We start from the raw sequence: 21,900 nt of genomic DNA, 5'->3' as shown, positions 1-21,900 counted from the left end.
ACACTAACACGTTTTGGGAATGACGGGTGCTGCCCTGTGGTTATTAATTTTTTAAATAAAGCCGATGTGACAACGTGCCCCGTGTGACAACGTGCCCCGGTCTACCCTACTTAATAACTGTAATAGTTTTGAATCATTATGTGCAAATGGTTTATGTATGCCTGTGTATGTAATTTGTATATGAAATAAATTGTTTTTTGTATTTACATTTTTTCTTCTTTTTTTTCATTGGACCTCAGAGCTTGAATCGAGCCTTTTATAAGTCAATTAATGTGCCGTTTTTTCGTAAAAGACTACGAATTTTTAAGGTTTATGTTCGGGTTATGATTTAGTCATTATTTGTTCAAGTTGCATGTTGTAAAACATTTTACTTAATTTATAATAAGAAAATAACAATAAATTTGGTCAATTCTCAAAGTGAAAGGCGTTGTAAAAAAAAATTCAGAAGGGTAAAATTGGGATGAATGATCGACGTTCCGAACTCGATATTACACACACACACACACACACACACACACACACACACACACACACACACACACACACACACACACACACACACACACACACACACACACTGTACGCATGCACGCACGCACGCGCAAGCACGCGCGCGCGCGCGCACACACACACACACACACACACACACACACATACACACACACACGCGCGCGCGCGCGCGCACGCACACAAACAACACACACACACACACACATATAGGGTGAGTTTTGAGTATAATAGAGTATAATAAGAAATTTTATAATAAGAGTTCTTTTTTTACACTAGAAATTTAACAGTGTAGAAATGTTAAAATTGCGTGTTAGGAAATTGCGTGCACGTGATGTTACTGATACCATTATATGTAGGTAGATGAGAGACGAATAAATGGAAAAGCAAATAATTCAATTGTGTAAAAGTTTTTGTCTGTAAGCCTAGTTATGTATCAAAATAAAACAAGCGATCTTTAAAACATCGAAGTTACTTAGAGTTTTATTAAACGATTTAACGACGTATCGCACTCCGAGAAGAATACTGTCACAATTCAACAATTCAACATTTCAGGAGAGAGGAAAAACAAATTAAATTCAATTTTTTTGAATTGTGAGATAACTAACGCGATTACGATTTCGCATATAAACTTGTCACAATATTGTAGGACGTAAGTAACATCTTAGGTATACTTTTTATGGGGTTAACTCCAAAAATTGAAATTTTTTTAGTTGTGACGGTATTTTTCTCGAGATGCGATATATTCGTGGACAATCCTTATAATTATTGTGTATATAGTTGTAAAGGTCACACCGAAGGTTTTATCAGGTTAACCCGGAAATCAGGAAGGAAGGCGGGATTTGCTAGTGGAAAGCGGTCGTAAATGACGAGTCGTATTACTGTGAGAACGACTGTATTTAACAAGAGCGAACGCGATACACTGCAAACGATACACTTTAACTATATATCCGTATCGTTCTCGGTATCGTCTACGCACGTTCACGCTACCGCGAAGAAGAACGCAGGGGATCGACGTCCGGTCGACTCTCCTTGCCGCTAGGCTGAATACGACTCGTCATTTACTTACGACTGTTTTCCACTAGCGAATCCCGCCTTTCTTCCAGATTTCCGGGTTAACCTGATAAAACCCCGGTGACCCTTACAGCTGTCTCTATTTAATTATTATTTTATGTGATCATTTTTTTAAGGATACGATTTATATATATCTTTATGGCGGAGAATATGGTATTGGTTCAGGAATATTCAACAGAAAAGTATGGCGTTATTCTTTGATATCTAAGAAATGGACTCATGAGACAGTGTAAATATCCTATAATTATTAGATAAATAAGAATAAATAGATAAGTAATAAAATGAACAAAATGTTATATCTGTTAAAATCGTTTACAAATATTTTAGTATGTTGAGAGAAGAGATATGATTACTGTGTTTTTGAAAGACAAATTGCATCTTGTAGAAGGTGTGGGACGGGAGGATCAATAGTCTCCAACAAGAGCTGAAGACAATTGATATCTATGATGTATATACAAGTGATTTTAATTGTGCAGCTATCACAATGTGCACATTTCGTTAATATTATGTGCAAAGTATGTATTAAACAATTTATCTATATACTTACATAATTTAAGTAGAAATTAGTATATATTTTTCATAGAGATTATGTCATAGGATTGCTTTTCATTATTATCATTTATAAATTTAACGTACAGCAAAATTTAAAATTCCTTAACCAATTTTGTACCTGAAGGTACACTTTTTAAATGTGTACCATTAAATTTGTTTGAAAATTTTAATTAATTGTTGAAAATTGCCTTTGAAAAAATTGTGTCGAGTTGCCCCGGTCTCCCCTGAAGTACAGTATTTTTACAAATATTAATTGTCGTCGGGTGACAGATCTATGTATGTGCCCAAATTAAGTAATATTTATAATTCTTTTTTGTTTATGATACAAACTCGATTGATGCCCGGTAGATTTTTGTGTGTATTTTAATTGTGTAAAAGAATTTTGCAATTCTGTAAAGTCAATTCAAAGATTTCAGTATAAAACAAAACGTCGGTAAATTGCTGCCACTATAGGATCTCTTTAAGCGGCACAGCCATATTATTTTTAAAGCCACATATACTGTCGTTATCATCACAAAAATACCAGGAATACTGTCGGGCACACGGTGAGCAGAAAGTTACCACCACTCCCTATTAAGGACAAAGGATTATCGAAGACCGGCGTCGGAACCATCTCGGGCATTCCAATACGCGACTCCGTTACGCGTCTGATATTAGTGCGTTAACTTTGACAGCGTTTACAGCGTTTTTTAGTATTATTTACTGAGTTCTTTAATATTAATTAATCACTAAGGTTTTAATATTGTTCGCTGTGTTCTTAATATTGTTTACTACGTTATTTTATATTGTTTACCGCGTTTTTTTTTTAATATTATTCACCGCGTTCAATGAGTTTTAGTACGGTTATATTGTTACCTGTGTCGCAAAGTGCTAATAAAATTTGTGACTGTGCGTAATTCTGAAGGTGTGTGAAGGTGAAGTCCTAGAAAGCCAGCGAAACTTCACCCTGATTCAACCCCTCCAAGAAGAGGACATCCTGGAGCGACACATCCTACCTCCTTACTCCGACCATACAACCGAGGCTGGATTTCTTATTTCAGTAAGTCACCGTTTTATTTTTGATTGTTTAAAGCTATTAAAGGTTCGAACGAATCTGATCGTTCAGTTATGCCACTTCGAATATCCCCTGGTAAAGTCGGTGCAGGCAGACTGACCAAAATTAAACGGAGTAAAGCGCGTCTATTACCATTTCAAAGGAGCGAGAGCGAGAGAGCGTGAACAAAGAAGCAAAAGTGAGGAAACGAGGTGTGAGGGAGCGAGAGCGAGAGGACGTGAGTGATAGACAGAGAAGAGTTTTGGAAAAAGGAAGAGCGAAATTATTTCTCGTATTTATGGATGGAAAACTTAAGAATATTATGATCGCACGGGATGGATAATAACGCACTCTTAAAACAAATAAAATATTACAGAATACATAAAGGCATAAAAATATTATACTGTTTTTAAATCACATATTGCTTCGATTTGTAGACTGATAGCCAACTGTGTATAATTTCCTATCCATATCCGTCCATATCCACATACCCTTTTGAGAAACGGAGTATCGATGACACTGATTTAATTTTGTAATTTAAAACAAGTAAAATTTATTTTCCAGATGCTCCATTAATATTGAAGATAAAATAATGAAATAGATTTTTTTTCTTGATTCATTCTTCCAATGATTCAATCTTTTTTATCTGCATTATTATTATTAATTGTTATCTATTATTTGCAATAGAGATGTTTTAATCCAATTTTTTTTTGCAGATCACCTAGGAAAGCTTGATCGGATAAAAAGGCTTTTGCCGATGGATGCACAAATGCAAGACATGGACCTGGTGGATGGTGGGCGACCTGTGCAAGTGGTACTTGCCCATCCAGATCATACCTTCGAATTAGATGAAGCTGCATTGTCAGAAATTCTCCTACATGACGACGTGAAAGATAGAAATGTAGTTGTGGTATCTGTTGTGGGTGCCTTCAGAAAAGGCAAAAGTTTCCTTCTTGACTTTTTTCTTCGTTATATGACCAACAAAGTAAGTGTTATTCACATATTTGATAACTAGTGTTTTGTTACTTTAATCATCAATATCTAAATTAAAAAATAAAAAAGAACACATAAATAAATAATCAGATATTTATCAAGTTCGTATTATTTCATACTCGTGATCATCATTGATCGACACAATTCAATTATTGAATGACTACCAATAATTTATCACATATTAATCACAGTACACGTTACAAAACGATACTGATTCCTGGTTGGGTGCCGATGACGAGCCACTTAGTGGTTTTTCATGGAGGGGAGGTTCCGAGAGGGATACCACGGGAATATTGATGTGGTCGAAGGTTTATCCTGCTACTTTGGCGAACGGTGAAAAGATCGCTGTGATTCTTATGGACACTCAAGGCGCTTTCGACAGTCAATCGACAGTGCGGGACTGCGCGACCGTGTTCGCGTTGAGTACGATGCTGTCCTCTGTGCAAATATACAATCTGTCGCAAAATGTTCAGGAGGATGATCTTCAGCACCTACAGTTGTTCACCGAGTACGGTAGATTGGCACTGGAAAGCTCCGAGAGCACGCCCTTCCAAAAATTGCAATTTTTAGTCAGAGACTGGGCTTATCCGTACGAGGCCGATTACGGTGCAAACGGCGGGAAGAAATTGCTCGACAAGAGACTGGAAATTTCCGACAGGCAGCATCCGGAATTACAGAGCTTGCGAAAGCACATTAAGTCCTGCTTTTCGGACATATCGTGTTTCCTCATGCCGCATCCCGGTCTCGAGATTGCGACGAATCCGAGATTCGACGGTAGATTATCCGAGATACAGGCAGAGTTCAAAAAACAGTTGAAAGTGCTCATACCGATGATACTGGCGCCGGAAAATCTGGTGACCAAGAAGATCAACAGTCAAGTCGTGAAAGCGAAAGATCTGTTGGAATATTTGAAGAGTTACATCAATCTATACAAAAGAGATGAACTTCCCGAACCGAAAAGCGTGTTTATGGTATGTATAATTTTAGCGGTTTTTATAATTTGCGATTTTTATGGATCAATCTTTGGTACTTTGGTTTCATTCAACTCGAACAAGCAATCATCTAAACCGCAGTAATCCGTGTTTTGCATATACAGGCCACAGCAGAAGCTAACAATTTAACCGCTGTAGCAGAGGCTAAAGATTTATACCTTCAGATGATGGACAACGTGTGCGGTGGAGCGAAACTGTTTTTAGCGACCGCTGACTTAGAATCCGAACATCAACACTGTATGGACACAGCTCTTCGTCAATTCCAGAATAAACGAAAAATGGGCGGAAAAGAATTTAGTCAAATATATATGGAAAAATTGATTAAGGTAACTATGCACATTTAATTAACTGCCAGTTTCTTTTCCAAGTATTTGCAACTTGATTTATTTATTTCTTTCTTATATAGAATATCCATTTCATCACAAATAATTTTTCTTTTACAATGTAGAATATGGATAAGACTTTTTCGCAATTTAAGGCGCACAATGAGAGCAAATATAAACCAGCACTGCAGCCAACAGTGTTTTTAGAGCAAACATGCCGAAAAACTGCCAAAAAACTGCTGCCAATAGTGCTTGCAACCGCTACTGTATGTACAGCAACCGTTTCTGTATGTGCATCTTATTTATCCGTACCAGCGTACACAGCTGTAGTTGTGTGCACTGGTATATGGAGTTATACCAAGGGCGTCAGGTTTTTTTCCTGGGGGAAGCATAATTAAAAATGTTACTTCTAGATTTAGAATACTTATAATTTATTTTATTTCTTAACTTTTTTTACATATAACTTCAATCATTTTTATTTTTTCAATTTTGGTCAAACAAAGAAACTAATCTTCTATCATCTTGACCAAATTTGTCTATCACTTGGGTGATAAAGCTTTCTTCGTTATTTTCAATCCTTTGCCTATTATATGGACGCTTAACATACAAAGATCACTGAGTCTTGATTCAGACATTGTTGAGCGCAACCATGTCTTAACACGCCGTAAGGTACTAAATAATCTCTCTATTGTTGCTGTCGTAATAGGCAACGATAGCGATTTTAAAAGCACAGCTTGAATTGCAGGCACAAATTTGGCAGCAGTAAGCATATCGTCCAGAGTAGATATTTCAGAGTCATTTATTATTTTATGCCATACAAGACCTTCATTAAGTAAGTCACCACTTTCATCAATCTCTAATAACAACTGCTTGCTCTGCTCACGGGTCATGGTTTTGAAAGTGGAAGGATACAATCGAAAAAGATTGAAAATACTTGAATTTTCTTCAGAAAATCTAATACTTAACGAACTTATAAGCGAATCTATATACGGTAAAAACAGACTTAGTTTATAGTATTCTTTGGGATCTTCTGTAGACTAGTTCGCTCTTTTAGTTTGTCTTGAGACAATCCGTGGTATTTTAATCTCAACACCAATCGAGCGGCTGAACTTTTCGCATTTTATAAAAATACTGTTAAATTTGTTCCGTTCTTCATAAAGTATAGAGATTAAACGTTTTATATGATTTTGACATTCAAGCAAATTTATTTGTTTATTTTGTAGTAATACAGAAATAGGTCCTAATATTTCGGAATATTTTGATATTATAAATAGAAATAATAGAAATATTGGACTAGTTGCAACACAATATAAACAATTAGCTTTTTGCTTTCTACTAGTGGACCTTTCAGAAATTTCAAGCAATTTTTCCAATATTGTCCCAAAATGTTTTTTAAATAAGCCAATAGATTTGTGCTTCTCGTGGACCAGCGTGTTTCGCAAAGCATAGGAATTGAAGGAACCAGTTGTCTTCGAATATTACTTTCCCTAAAAAATTTTATTATTTCTTTTATTGTACTTATAGTATTCCTAACTTCGCCTAATTCATTTAAATCATGGAAAACCAAGTTCAATCTGTGTGACGAGCAATGGACATAATGAATATTCGGGTACTTTCGTTGTATTATACTCACGCCATTCTCTTTTTCCGCCATTGCAGAGCATCCATCATATCCCTGGCCTACACAATATGCCATGTTTAAATTTAAGCTTCGCTTAAATTTAAGCTATTTTAGCACTTCGCTAAAATAGCATCAGAAATAGACTGAACATCAAATTTTTTTGCCCGGGTCAATGCTTAATTTTTGCTGATTCCGCTCTTGAGTTATGTTATGAACGTTTTTCAGCGACGTAAATAAACATTAATACTTTTATGTTACCCAGTGAGAAATAAGTGGTAGAAATGATATCAAAATAATATCGAAAATATGTCCTCGAAATTCAACATCGATTCTCGAGATTCAGACGGTCCCAGTTTCGAGAAATTTTCGATATCGAAATCAGCTCAATTTCAAGTAATTTTCGACATCAAAAACAGCTAAAATTTGAATAATTTTTTACATCAAAAGCAGTGCGATTCAACATACCACATCGAAGCATTAGCTGGGTTTCGTAAAGCGCATTATATGCGTGCATATATCTATAACATACTATAGAAAAATGCGTGCATATAATAATGCACTTTACGGGATCCAGCTTATATTGCCTTATCTTTTACTAATATGTATATATGTAAACACGCGCGATTTACAAGAAATCTATTTATTGTTTATTAAATTAAATTAAATTCTAAAGAGCATGAGGATTAACGAGATTCCCACTGTCCCAATCTACTATCTAGCGAAACCACTGCCAAGGGAACGGGCTTGAAAAAATTAGCGGGAAAAGAAGACCCTGTTGAGCTTGACTCTAGTCTGGCACATCATCATCTATGATAGGGACAGTGGGAATCTCGTTAATACCTACACAGCACAGGGAGAGTCTGAGAACGATCTGAGATTATCGCAAAAGTATATTGCGATAATCTCAGAACAATCGCATACGTACTGCGATTGACGAAGTACTTTCTACGAACGTTCGAATGTTCGGGGTACCTTCTCCCATAGAATTTCGCAGCGAATGTCCCCATAAAATTTCGCAGCAAATGTCTACAGCTTGAGGGCAGTTTCAGGAAAAGATGAAAACGGGAAGGTTTATTCAGTCGATCACTTATACACGCACACATACGGAGTCAGGCGCACGCGCTCAGATGTAGATTAGGTGAGGTTAGGTTATTAATTTCATAATTTTACTTTATCATAAATTTATGTTTTTATTTATTAGTATTTATTACAATATAAATTGATGTTTTCATTAATATAAATTAATAATATGTGTAGTATATATGGAGGGGTTACAGCCATAATACATTTCATAATTGTAAAAGCTTTGCATTACTATATGCAAATATTTTCTGTATGTATATATATGTATGTAATTTTTATATAAAATAAATTTTCAGTTGTATACATCTTTTCTTTTCTTTTATTGGATCAAGAACCTGAAGCGTGCCTTTTGAAAAAGACAGTACTATATGTGAACGTTTGTTTGCTTGGTCTAGCTCTATAACTGTAGAATCTCTCGATGACTGGTCATCGATAATATCGGAATCTCTTTTGTACTTCTTGGAATAAAGATGTTGTATCGCTACGGAATTACGGATATTAAAATACAACAGCTTATAATTAAATGAGCTGTACGGTATAGAATTTTTTCGATATTAGCCTACAGAAGACCGTGACTTTGAAGAGAAGGACACATATGATGGTTTTGATTTTCTGTCTTTTTTTTATGTTTGACTAACTGAGTTGAAAACGTATTCCATCTAATGTTCAATAATAAAAACGGCGTCAAATTTTAAAATCATCTGCCTTTATTCTATTTATCGACTTAAATATCAAACTGGAATAGAATGTAAAACTGTTAATTGTTTTGTGTATTTTCACAAGAGTGTATAAAACTGTGTATTAAACTTCGATTCACAAAGCATACATAAGTAAAGTCAATGGCTTTAACTATGATATTATAATAGCACTAATAAATTAAATATCCCTCATTTGATCCTATTATATGTGTGCGACCCAAAAGTAAGGTGATTTTCTCGAATTTTTTTTTATAGAAGGAAGTAAATGAACAACTGAAGGTTTTTGACACTTATTTATGGAGTCTAAGAGTACATAGAAAAAATTTTTTTAATAGAAATTACTGCCGTGGAATGGTGTTACACGTGGTGCATCGTGACCGCGTCAAAAAAAGATGTTCAATTGGCAATCACTCTAGCATCTGTAAAAATTATCAGAAATCAAAAATCCAAAAATTTTCATGAAATATATAATATTTGTTGGAGCTTGAACCTATAATATAAATAAAAAATCGAAAATTAAAAAAATGACGGACATTTGAATTTTGAGTACCGTTGTTTCACGTTTTTTCGCTCTTTAATGTGCTATATATATAAAAAAAAACAACAAATATCACCTGCATTTAGATTCAGGCTCCAATAAATTTAATCTCTCGATTTCAATTTGTATGGGACCCAATTTCCTTGCTTTTGGATGTATCCCGCGGCTTTGAGTCGTTTCGAAATAGCTTGTTGAGTAACTTCCAATGTTTTTGCGAGCTCTTCTTGCGTTTGACACGAATCTTGATCGAATAATGTTTTTAATTCTTCATCTTCAAACTTTTTCGGTTGACCCGAACGCTCTTTGTCTTCAACACTAAAATCACCACTTTTAAATCGTCGAAACCATTCTCTGCAAGATTTATCCGATGGTGCAAATTCACCATACACTTCCACAAGCATTCGATGCGCTTCAGCTGCACTTTTCTTCCAATTGAAACAGAAAATCAAAACTTCCCGCAAATGGTGCTTATTTGGAACGAAACTCGACATTTTCAACGCAGTAAAAATTAAACTTGTTGTGCAAAACTCAAAGGCTTGTAAACAATATTTGGTTGACAGATGTTGACACTTCACGATACAACAAAAATCAGCTGTCGCCGTCAACCATTTATAGCACCTAGAGCCATCTTTTGAAAACGGACCGAACTAAGTTGTACATCCAATACTTTAAAACAAAACAAAAAAAGGCGATCCGTCAATTAGTTTTTAAGTAATCGTGATTGCCAATTTGAAAAACATGATTTTTTAGGAAACGCGTTTAAAGATTTTGCGATTTTTTTAAATATAGAGGCATGCCTCAAATATTTCACAGTCTTAGCATATCTTACGACATCTGGTGGCACTTTAGGTAACTATGCTTACCATAGGCACGCATTTCTAAAATATTGATGTAAGATATGCGCAAACTCAAATTTCGCGTAAAAGGTGGGTCCTCTTCTTATGTTATATCTTTTTTATGAAATTGTTTTTGGCCAAACCATGTTGGGAATATATTTTACATATGATAAGCTATCAAAAAATGCAAAAAAAATTTGATTTTTTGGTCGAGCTAGATGAGAATCTCCCCTTAAGGGGATCCTAAAGCCGTTTGTATTACCGACCAAATTCTATATCTGTCCTTGTATAGACAATGATGATAGACAAGGATAGACATGGTTATAGGTTATAATTTCTTCGAACGTCTCATTTTTATTCCAGGCTTTCAATCTCAATTTCAAAGGTACGTTATTGTTTGTGCACGTCTTCTGAAGGGTGGGAACATTTCATTTCGTACATATTACTTATACAACTGTTTATATTAAAAAATGAGGTAACAGCATTTTTAATTTTTTTCAATTATTACTAATTATTTTACATTCCCACCCTTATACCTATACTTTACTCCTGTAAAAGGATTTTGCGATTTATAAAGCCGTTTCAAAATTAGACCTTTGACTGTAATTGTCGGTAATTGAGTCACTTTAGCATCCCCTTAAGGAAGAGACCCCTACCACCACCACCACTGTCGTCCAATCCTTCAGCTCACTACTGTCACTACTATTCAGTGTATGTAACATACATTGTACATACATACTTTACACAATGACAGAAAGTGTGCGTTTTCTAACAAAAGACACAGATAGCATAGTGTAACACAGTGAATCAGTTTATCCTTATTGTTTGTGAATGTTAAACAAAAATGAAATAATTCACTGTGGCATCCGTGTCCCTTGCAGAAAAACGCCCAATAGCGTGTAGCCGGTAGCGTCAGTTCAGTGTGGTTCAGTGGTCCGGTAGTCAGCATGCAGCATGGTAGGAGGAAATATGGCATGCAGTATAGTCTGCAATAGTTATCAGTAATTTTTATGTTATCCCGTATAGATATACATAGACGAGAGAGACACGAATAAAAGTAAGTTATAGTGCCGAATAATTCTGCGTTTATTTCAACGAGTGTATTTGAATGTATATGTTTATCACATTGATGACACGTTCTTTTTCAGAATGGGAAGTAATGGCAATGACGGCGGAAAACCGCGCGAAACAGTTACATTGGCTCTCAAAAAGGAACGATTCGAGGTTGACAAGCAAAAATTGATCGACAAGAGTCAGTATTTTGCTGCGCTTTTGTCCGCGAACTATCTAGAATATGGCCAGACGGATCACGTTATCAACTACGATATTTCCCTGATTTTGTTGCAGGTTAGCTTATTTCTAATTCTTGTCTGTGTTCAAGAATACAGTTGTTTTTCGAACTTACAAACCGTTAATTTATTATTATTTTTTGTGTAATGGTTTTGTTATATCAAAATTTGTTATATCAAAATTCTTAACAAAATGCATGTTTTCAATAAACAAATGTATATTATAAAGATTCCACGGGTTTTATCGGCATGAATAATTTCATTGTGCAACCGAAATAAAGAGATAAATAATTTTGTAGGATTTTATTGATTGGATTCATCATGACAATATCGTATTTACATCTGCGACAAGTTATGATTTCGAAGAGCTCGATCGTCTCTTGATCCTATTGGAGTTAAGCGTTCTATTTGCAGCAGATAAATTAATAGAAGATATAACCGACAGGCTTGAGAGACACTTTATGTCACCAAAATATGCAATTGACATTTGGTTATTGGCTCAAGAAATGAATATTAATGTGCTACGAGATCTTTCTTTGGCTGTTTGCTTAGATCGTTTCGATGAACTGCCACTCGATTCAATTTGTGAGTTGTCGAAAAAGCATTTTATAAGGTTAATTGGAAACATCAATTTAAGAGCTACAGAATCTTATTTGCTTGATATTACACGCGAGTGGATGAACCATCATCATGTGAGTATATTATTTTTAAAAAAGATATTTAGAATAATATAGTGTTAGAAACAGACACAGAACTACAAACCTTTACCTGCAATATATTTCAAATAAAATTCTAACTCCAAGATATATATCTCCCATATATCTATTTTGTTTTCTTACCATGCTATTATATTCTATTATACAGTAATGCATTGATTTTATGAATAATAAAACCTTTTCTTTTTTTTGTAGGATTTTACAATTCCTTTATATATCTTGAAGAAGAAAAAACAAAAAATTTTGCAGGGTGTTATATCTTGGGAATATAAAAATGGTAAACAATATATTCATTGCTGGGATGGTAATGATTTTTTTGAGCTGACTTCATTCGAATATCCTGCAGATATTGTCGAGTATTGTTGCATTACTGGTAGATCACTCGAAGGAATGCAGATCACTGCCAAAAGTACGTAGTGCTTTGTTTTGTTTTATCTTATCTAAAACAGTATTGTATTATTTACCTACTTAATTTATTGTTGTATGTGATTTTTTTAAGGATACAATTTATATCTTTGTGGTGGAGAATATGGTATTGGTTCAGGAAAGTTTAACAAAAATGTATGGCGTTATTCTTTGATATCTAAGAAATGGATTCTTGAGACAGTGTAAATATCCTAACGATTAGATAAATAATAAGAATAAATAGATAAGTAATAATAGAATACATAGAATTGATATCTGTTTACAAATATTTTAGTATGCCAGTTGAGAGAAGACATATGATTACCGTGTTTTTAAAAGACAAATTATATCTTGTGGGCGGTGTGGGACGGTATCGACAAAAACTGCAGACTATTGATATCTACGATATTTATACAGGTAATTTTAATTGTGCAACTATATACAATGTGCATTTTATTAATATTATGTGCAAAGCATTCATGTAACAATTTACCTAAGTACAGTCATATATAATTTAAATAGAAATTAGCATACATTTTTTATAGAGATCATGTCATAAGATTGCTACTCACTATTATTATTTAATGTTGATCCTTGAAATTATCTTTTATTGATTAAAAAACATTTTATTACATTAATTTTTGCTTTTGTATTTGAACAATGCATAGGTGTGTGGACATCATCAGGTGCGAAGATATCTTTGCAGTTTACCAGTGTTCCTGACTATTTCATTTTTAATGATAAATTAATTATATATCAGTATCTGCCTACTTACTATATCTATTTTCCTGATTTGGATGTATGGGAAACGAAATTTTGGCGTAATTTTATCCCTGACAAACCAATACTCACCCTTGAACCTATGTCATGTTACATTGGTAAATATTATAATTTGTGCACTAGGTGGGTGTCAACTTAAAGTTCACTTAAACTTAAAGTTCACATTAATGTGTGTTGCAGATTTTGTTGATCGAGATGAAATGGTTTTAAAAGCTATCGCAGAGACATGCAACGTGAAAGGTTGTAATGATATAATAAAGACCTATTATGAAATAACCCATAAAAGGAAGAAGGAGAGGGATATATATAAAGAACATACATTATTTTACTTATTGCCTGTAAAGTGCGATGAAAGTTCCATCGTATTAACTCCATTCTTTCACGAGTATATAGAACCACCAGATGTACTATTGTGTACAGGTTTTAAGAGAGACGATTTAAGGAAGTTACACTTGCATAATATTCCTATTCAAGAACCACGAAAGTTCCGTTCCTTGTTCCTTACCAAGAAGAACTCATATAGGAGGTTTTTTAATCTGTTTCATCCAGCTCACTTGCACACGACAAACTTGGATCATATTTGACTTATGTGGTTAGATTAAATATTTAACAAATTAATAAACGGCGAAGGAGAGTCAGGCGCGGTACGTGGTGCGCAAATAAAGAAATTAATAGTTACAGAAGTAACGAATTACAAAATGTATATAATTATACATATATTTCAACTTATACACTGCGCGCCGATTATTTGTCGGACTTGAAATACAATTATCGTTGGAATATTAATACCCTTGCCTCCCCGGAATTAAATCGATGCGATTTAACTATCTAAAAACTGTAAAGAAATTATTGCGAAAAATATTACCTCAGCTAGGATTCGAACCTGGAACTTAAGGATTTGAATAATTAAATATTTAATTATTTGATATTTCTGTGAAAGAAAAACAGGGAGAGAGAGGTAAATCCAAATAAAAATTCAGGATATAAACGTTGCAGAAATTTCAAAGAGCACTTTAAAGAACGGACAGTACGTCTAGTCCGATATCATGTTGACTTTCTTTGTATTAACCGTGATATATATATATTTTAGTGATTAATCATATATATCATTCAAAAATTATGACAAATTCCACAAATAATGTACTTAATAATTGTAATAGTTTTGAATCACTATGTGCAAATGGTTTGTGTAAGACTGTGTATGTAATTTATGTATATAAAATAAATTTCCTATTGTCTACATTTTTTCTTTTTTTTCATTGGACCACAAAGCTTGAATCGAGCCTTTTAGGGAAGACAGTGCTAAATGTACCGTGGCTTTCTCTTTGTTACAAATTGCAATTTTTATGGAACGAAAGCCTTTATGTAAAGCCTTTAATTCAATCTTTACTTTGCAAAAACCAAGTTTTATTTTGAAGCTGATTTATCGTTATTATTTGAGTTTTTCGATCGCCGTCAAGAAATGATCATTATCGAGATTCCTATTTGAGAATTTTTGGATTAAGTTTATATTTTAAACATTTTTTTTTCTAATGCAATAGAATATTTTCCTACTAAAAAATTCTTGTATCCATACATGTGGGGTGATATGTTCGAAAATCGAATCTTTTTCTCCACGCAGAAAAAGAAATTAGACTCAGCGACATGTCTTTCATATTTATCTTTTAATTAAATAAATAAGTACAATTAAATAAAAAACAAAGTAAAAGTTAACATAAAATAAAATATTAAATCCTTGCTTAAAACAGATTAAATTATATTAAACTCAATTAATATTTTTAACTTTTAAATCTAAACGTTGATAAGAAAATGCGGATGCTCTTATCTTTTACAGTCAACTTGCAAGATGTAGCGTCGCTATCAATGTTGTTTGTCGCGAGGTATGCGTATTCGTCTTCGTCCTCGGGAAATACCTCGTTGATCGTAAGAGTGACCCGTTTGTAATTTGAGATTGACGATTTTCGACGAACTCTACATCTACATAAGAATTTTATCGTATAAATATAGTTGTTTATTAAACGCGTTTTTTCACACGCAATTTTAAAATCAGTTACAACCATCTTTTTATACTTTTGCTTGGATTGAACAATAATTTTATAAATCAATTTAATTTATATTTGATTATAATTATAGCAAATAGGTTTCGAACTTATGCATCTACACTGTTAAATTTCTAGTGTCAAATTATACTCAATTTCTTATTATACTCTCTATACTTCTATAGAGAATAGATATAATATCGAGTTTGGAACGTCAATTATTTATCCCAATTTCACCCTTCTGAATTGTTTACAACGCCATTCACTCTGAGAATTGTTTAAATTTATTTTTATTTTCTTATTAAAAATTAAGTAAGATGTTTCACAACATTATGCAACCCGAAGAAATAATGATTAAATCATAATCCGTACATAAACCTTCAAATTTCGGAGTCTTTTACGAAAAAAAAACGGTACGTTAATTGGCTACCGCTCCTTGCTGAGCCCGAGCGGCAAGCGATTCCGCATGCTGTATGCACTGTGTGTAGAAATGCTGAAGAGTTGAGAGAGTGCAAGAGCCCAAGAGAGTATATAGAGTCAGTAGTTGAACACGTGGTGCAATATAGGTAGATGAAAGAGGAATGAATAATAAGCAAATAATTCAATTGTGTAAAGTTTTTAAGTCTGTAAGTCTGGTTATGTGTCAGAATAAAACAAGCAACGATCTTTAAAGTAACGATCAAGTTACTAGAGTTTTATTAAAAGATCGATTTAACGACATATCACACACCGAGAAGAATACTGTCACAATTCAAAAATTCACAGTTTTCAGGAGAAAGGAAAACCAAATTGAATTCAATTTTTTTTAATTGTGAGATAACTAACGCAATTACGATTTCGCATATAGACTTGTGACAATATTGTAGGACGTATAGGTAACATCTTGGGTATACTTTTTATAAGCTTAACTCCAAAAATTGAAATTTTTTGAGTTGTGACAGTATTTATCTCGGAATGCGATATATTCGTGGACAGTCCTTTGTCCTTACAATTAACTATTGAAAGGAAGTCTTAACTCCTTTTTCGCCGATTGATTATCTTCGATTTTTTGTAAGACCGTAAGAAAATAGACCAATCACACTCGATTATTTTTCAAGCGCGAGGAGAATAATCGACTGTGATTGATCTATTTTCTTATGGCCTTATTACGATTACGACTTAAGCCCCTTGCACAATGCCAGGCAATAGGCAATAGGAACAGGGAATAGAAATCAGAAATCATGTATAAATGCAGAATAAACAGTGACACAGGCAATAGACACAGAGTTTCCGTCACGTTGGAAATTTTGTGCCTATGGCCTGTTGCCAACCAATCATAGCATTCAAACTTTTTAGGTTGTAATTAACGATTTTTTGGTTATTTCCTGTTCCTATTGCCTGTTGTTTGGCATTGTGCAAGGGGCTTAAAACGTTGTTACGTGCAATGGTCTTAAGGTACCAATGCCGGGACACTTAAGACCTATGTCTAAACATCTTTATCATTTTAGTTTTTAAATAATTATATAACGCAAATTAAAATAAAAAATATAATACAAGAAAAATATTTTTATCCAAAGATTCTTTGATTTGCGGACTTATTTAAGGACTAAAATGTTAAAAATGTCCAGACATAGGTACGTGTCCAGGCATCGATACATTTACCTTACATAGTGTAAAGAATTAGTGTATTTGAGAACAAATTTTAAAGCACAGGCTCACGATTATTGTTAACAGTAAATTCAAGTACATTATTACTCTGACTCTTATTGATTTCTCTTTTCTTGCTCCGTTTGCCATTGGACTCAATTTGTGAGTTGTCGAAGGAAAATTTTCTGAAGTTAATCGGAAGCATTAATGTAAAAGCTATAAAGACTGATTTGCGAATAATTACAAACATTTGGATGAAACATCATCAAGTGAGTATATTATATTCAAAAATAACATTTGAAGTGATATATTAGAAGTAGATAGAACTGTAAATCTTTACCTCCAATATATTTCAAATATAATGGAGATTTCTAACGCCAAGATATACATATCATACTTCTATATGTAATACTTCTATATTGCTGGCAGACTTCGAGAAGATTCGCCAACATTACGATGACGCAGACTATATTTCGTGTCTCACTCTAGAGCAGACAAGAGTCTGCCCAAAACATCTACTCTAGTTAATGGTGGACATTCTCAATAACTTTAAATAAAAACAAAGTTTTTTTTCTTTTTATGGTCTTAATTTTATTTTTCTGAATCAGGTATTAGTAATTAAATGAATCGTAATTCCTGCGGGATACATTTTTGGACTAACGTTTATGGGAATTCTCTTTATCTTTATGACGAGCCCAATCCAATCCCTGATTTTGACAAACTATTTCAAGACTACTCTATATACAATATATATCTCCCACACATCTCTACTTTATTTTCTTATTATGCTATTATATTCTATTATACATTAATGCATTACAATTCTACGAATAATAAAATTTCTTTTTTTTTGCAGGATTTTACAGTTTCTTTAAATACTTATCATTGAGAATAAGAAAGCAAAAATTTTACACTGTATTATAACATAACCATGAACAATATATATTCATTGCTGGGATGGTTCATGCAACCCGGAGAAATAATGACTAAATCATAACCTGGACATAAGCCTTCAAAATTCGGAAATTTTCCGGAAAAACAACACGTTAATATTGGCTATTGCATCGTTCCTTGCCGAGCGGCAAATGATTCCTGTGTGCATTGTGTGCAGAAGTGCTGATGAGTTGAAGAATGCAGTAGAAGCCCAAGAGTCGAGAGAGTAGCGTCAGTATTTGAACACGCGGTGCAATATAGGTAGATGAGAGAGAAATGAATGAAAAGCAAATGATTCAATTGTGTAAATTAAGTCTGCAAGCCTGGTTATGTGTCAGAATAAAACGAGCGATCTTTAAAGTAACGAAGTTTTAAAGTTTTATTAAACGATTTAACAACATATTGTATCCCGAGAAGAATACTGTCACAACTCAAAAATGCACAGATTTCAGGAGAGAGAAAAAAACAAATTTAATTTAATTTGTTTGAATTGTAGAGATAATAACTAACGCAATTACGATATTTTGTTATAATAAACTTATATTACTGTTTCTTGAAGAAGTCTGTTGTGATTCACTTGTTAATTTATTTATAACACTATATCATCCTGGAAACTACATCCAGGAAACCACAACAAAACTAGTTTAAAAGAATAACGACACTTCCGACCCGTGCAAGCGGATTTCGCATGTAGACTTGTAACAATATTATATTATATGACGAATACTCTTTATGGGCTTAACTCAAAATTAAAATTTTTTAGTTGTGATATTAGTATTTGATTATTCGTAGATTCGCTCAATACCTCAATAAAAAAATTTCTCATTGACTCACCGATCCGATGCGCAACGGGCGGAGTTATGCAGCCACGTAGCTACGGTGATACTGTAACATACAAACATAAGATTTAAGTTAAAGAAACGCTCAAAATTATCAACATTTCAAAAGTTAATTCTTACGCGTCTCTAATTCGTCTTTCAATGAAATATTTAGCAATGCAATTATCTATTAACCGAAAAAAATCTTTAGTAAAGTAAAATTTTAAATAATTTCTCTTTCTCTAATTACTTCTAATTTATCGAGGTAAAACAATTTAAATAAATAAAAACAAATTATTAATTTTATAAGAGATATGATACACAGTAAAAAATCGTGCGTCCAAATGTTAAAATTTTCTTGTGTTACCAAGATTTGACTATTATTTCAATGTAAAATTAACATACAACAGCTATGTTATTATTTTCGTAACATTTTCATGTGTTATATTAATGTCAACGTGATAACTTAACACTTTATGTATGTCATTTAGAAATTGAATATTATTTTGAGTTCTTTTAACATAATTATTTCAAAAAATCAACACGCCTTAAAGTTATTTTAACATAAACAAAAGTTAAAGTAAATCTTCAAATAATCGTAAACTTTGACATACAAAATAATCAAATTTACTACAATCAAATGTTCAAAACAACATTTCTCTTAAGTTGAAATAACTATCGTTTATTCAAATATGTTATATCGACATTTTTTACAAATTATTTTTACATTATACTTAAAGTTAAAAGAACAAATATAAATGTAAAATATAGTGTCAATAAATTAACATTTCTAATTTATCAACAAGTAACACACGATGAATGAGTTATTTTAACTCAAAATTTAGAGTGGACTTTCTGGGACATTTGAAAAATGTTACGATTAACATTTTATTTTTTACTGTATACTTACCTCAAGGTTGCTCCGCCGGGGCCCGATGTCTCTTCTAGACCTCCAGCTCGTCTCAGGCCTCCTCCTCTCACCGCACAGGACACTCGCGAAAAACACTCGCGGATAACAAACTACAATCGCGCGCGGACTAATTTCAGTAAAAGTCTTTCTCGCGCGATACTGTACGGCACTCCCGTTTAAAAAAGTTCTTCAGTCCGATTACTTGAACGGCACTCCCGAAGCAAACGCGACGAACCGGCTGCGGTTCGTTCATTCAATTAAATCGGCGGACGAGGGTACGTTATAGCTTTGCCCGTCTTTGGATTTTTATCCAAGCAGAATAAGAATTTTGCTTGGGTAAAATCCTCGTACTGGGTACTGGGCCTTCCCACCTCGCCAAGGTCGTACCCATAGGAAGGAAGTAGTTTATTCTGTAATATAAAAGCAGGTAACATAGATTTTTCGCGCAAATTTGAAGGAGTCGCGACGCCGATTGCCGCGATTTGTTCCGCGTTTCACTGCGTTGCAGTCGCGTTAATGGCGATGAAATGTTGGAAGATCTTGACGCGAAATACTACGCGAATTGCGAGATACTACGCAAATCAAGTGGACGATTAGTAAAAGCACACAGTTGATTAAAAACCACAATTAAGATTAAATATAATATCCATATTATACACAATTAAGATTAACACAATTAAGATTAAATATAAGATCTATAAGCGTTTAGTGTTAAAAGTGCTACCAGAAACCATCGTCAAATTAAGGCCCTAAAGTTATCGGAATCTTGCCATTGTTAAGTACATATCAAGTTCGAAACGTCGATTATTTTTCCCAATTTCATCCTTCTCAGTTTTGCCCAACGCTATTCATCCTGAAAATTGTCCAAATTTATCTTTATTTTTTTTAATTAAAAATTAAGTAAGATGTTTTACAATTTCATGCAACCCGGAGAAATAATGTCCAAATTGGAAACCGGACAAAAGCCTTCAAAATCCAGAGTTTTTACGGAAAAACGGCACGTTGATTGGCTACCGCATGATTTCTCGCCACGTGACCAGCGTTTCCGCGTTTTGTGCGCAGTAGTTCTGAAGAGTTGAAGAATGCAGGAGCCCATCAACAGTCGAGAGAGTAGCGTCAGAACTTGAACACGTGGTGTTACTGGTGCTATATATGTAGGTTAGATGAGAAACGAATGAACGGGAAAGCAAGTAGTGTATTTCTGTAACTATTTCTGCGTTTATTTCAGCGAACATGACATACATATTTTAATTCCTATATTTGATAACTACGTTTTTACAATAGAAAATAACAGCAATAAAATGTGCGGAATAGCGACATTAATTCTTAGAGAGGAGCGATTCGAGGTTGAAAAGCAAAAATTGATGAACAAGTGTCAGTATTTTGCTGCGCTTTGGTCCGCGAACTTCAGTGAACATGGACAAACAGAACACGATATAAATAACTATAATATTTCCCGGATTTCGCTACAGGTAAGCAAATTTTAATTCTTGCCTGTGTTTACAACTGTGAAGTCGTTTCTTGAACGTATAAAACATTGTTTTTTTTTATTTCTTGTGTAAAAAATTGTTATATCAAAATTCTTAACAAAATGCATGTTTTTAATAAACAAATAGGCTGTTCTTCCGAAAACGTTTATATGCTTCGATTTAGATAAAACTTTGTGAACAGGTTTTTTTTAGATAAAAAAGACATACCAAAAGGATTTTTTGCGACTCCAAAGTTTAGCAACTTTTTTAACATTTTTAATTTGCTGCCTCCGCGCATACACTTTCTACGCGAAACGAGATGCCACATGGGTTTACAACTTTCCACGCGTGGAAAGTTCACGCATGTATTTTGAAGGCACACCACGTGTCTGGTTTAACAATAGTGGAGCCCCTTGCAGAGGGCGGAACCTACTGTCTCCACGCATACACTTTCCACGCGAAACGAGGTGCCACATGGATTTACAACTTTCCACGCGTAGAAAGCCCACGCATGTACTTTGAAGGCACACTATGTGTCTAGTTTAACAATAGCGGAGCACCCCGCAGGGGGCGGAACCTACTGCCTCCACGCATACACTTATCACGCGAGACGAGTTGTCATATGGGTTTACAACGTTTCTGATTTTTTGAAGTTTCGCCAATGA

General features: G+C 33.9%; 2 protein-coding genes and 1 long non-coding RNA gene across 3 annotated transcripts; 2 read left to right on the top strand and 1 right to left on the bottom strand.

The window, feature by feature from the left end:
- Window positions 1-2,507: 2,507 nt before the first annotated feature.
- Window positions 2,508-6,240, top strand: LOC139817810 (atlastin-like). The gene is made up of 6 exons (XM_071786104.1): window positions 2,508-3,172; window positions 3,883-4,151; window positions 4,351-5,130; window positions 5,256-5,477; window positions 5,600-5,740; window positions 6,181-6,240. Exons 2-6 carry the CDS (start codon window positions 3,924-3,926, stop codon window positions 6,238-6,240), a joined length of 1,431 nt encoding a protein of 476 aa, XP_071642205.1. The 5' UTR covers window positions 2,508-3,172; window positions 3,883-3,923.
- A 2,917-nt stretch (window positions 6,241-9,157) lies between these two features.
- On the bottom strand, window positions 9,158-10,910 carry LOC139817439 (uncharacterized). Its single transcript, XR_011733236.1, has 2 exons — window positions 9,491-10,910; window positions 9,158-9,295 (listed from the first exon to the last, which is right to left on the bottom strand). It is a non-coding gene; the product is annotated as an uncharacterized lncRNA (long non-coding RNA).
- A 103-nt stretch (window positions 10,911-11,013) lies between these two features.
- Window positions 11,014-14,680, top strand: LOC139817438 (uncharacterized). Its single transcript, XM_071785535.1, has 9 exons — window positions 11,014-11,207; window positions 11,277-11,307; window positions 11,399-11,597; window positions 11,839-12,231; window positions 12,451-12,664; window positions 12,755-12,863; window positions 12,956-13,077; window positions 13,329-13,538; window positions 13,621-14,680. The coding sequence occupies exons 3-9, from the start codon at window positions 11,400-11,402 to the stop codon at window positions 14,022-14,024; spliced, it is 1,650 nt and encodes a 549-aa protein (XP_071641636.1). The 5' UTR covers window positions 11,014-11,207; window positions 11,277-11,307; window position 11,399; the 3' UTR covers window positions 14,025-14,680.
- The last annotated feature ends 7,220 nt before the right edge of the window (window positions 14,681-21,900 follow it).

The sequence above is a fragment of the Temnothorax longispinosus genome, chromosome 8, assembly GCF_030848805.1.
Source record: "Temnothorax longispinosus isolate EJ_2023e chromosome 8, Tlon_JGU_v1, whole genome shotgun sequence".
Lineage (NCBI taxonomy): Eukaryota > Metazoa > Arthropoda > Insecta > Hymenoptera > Formicidae > Temnothorax > Temnothorax longispinosus.
Note: the sequence above shows the minus strand (reverse complement) of the source record. Positions and strands in the feature narration are given on the sequence as shown.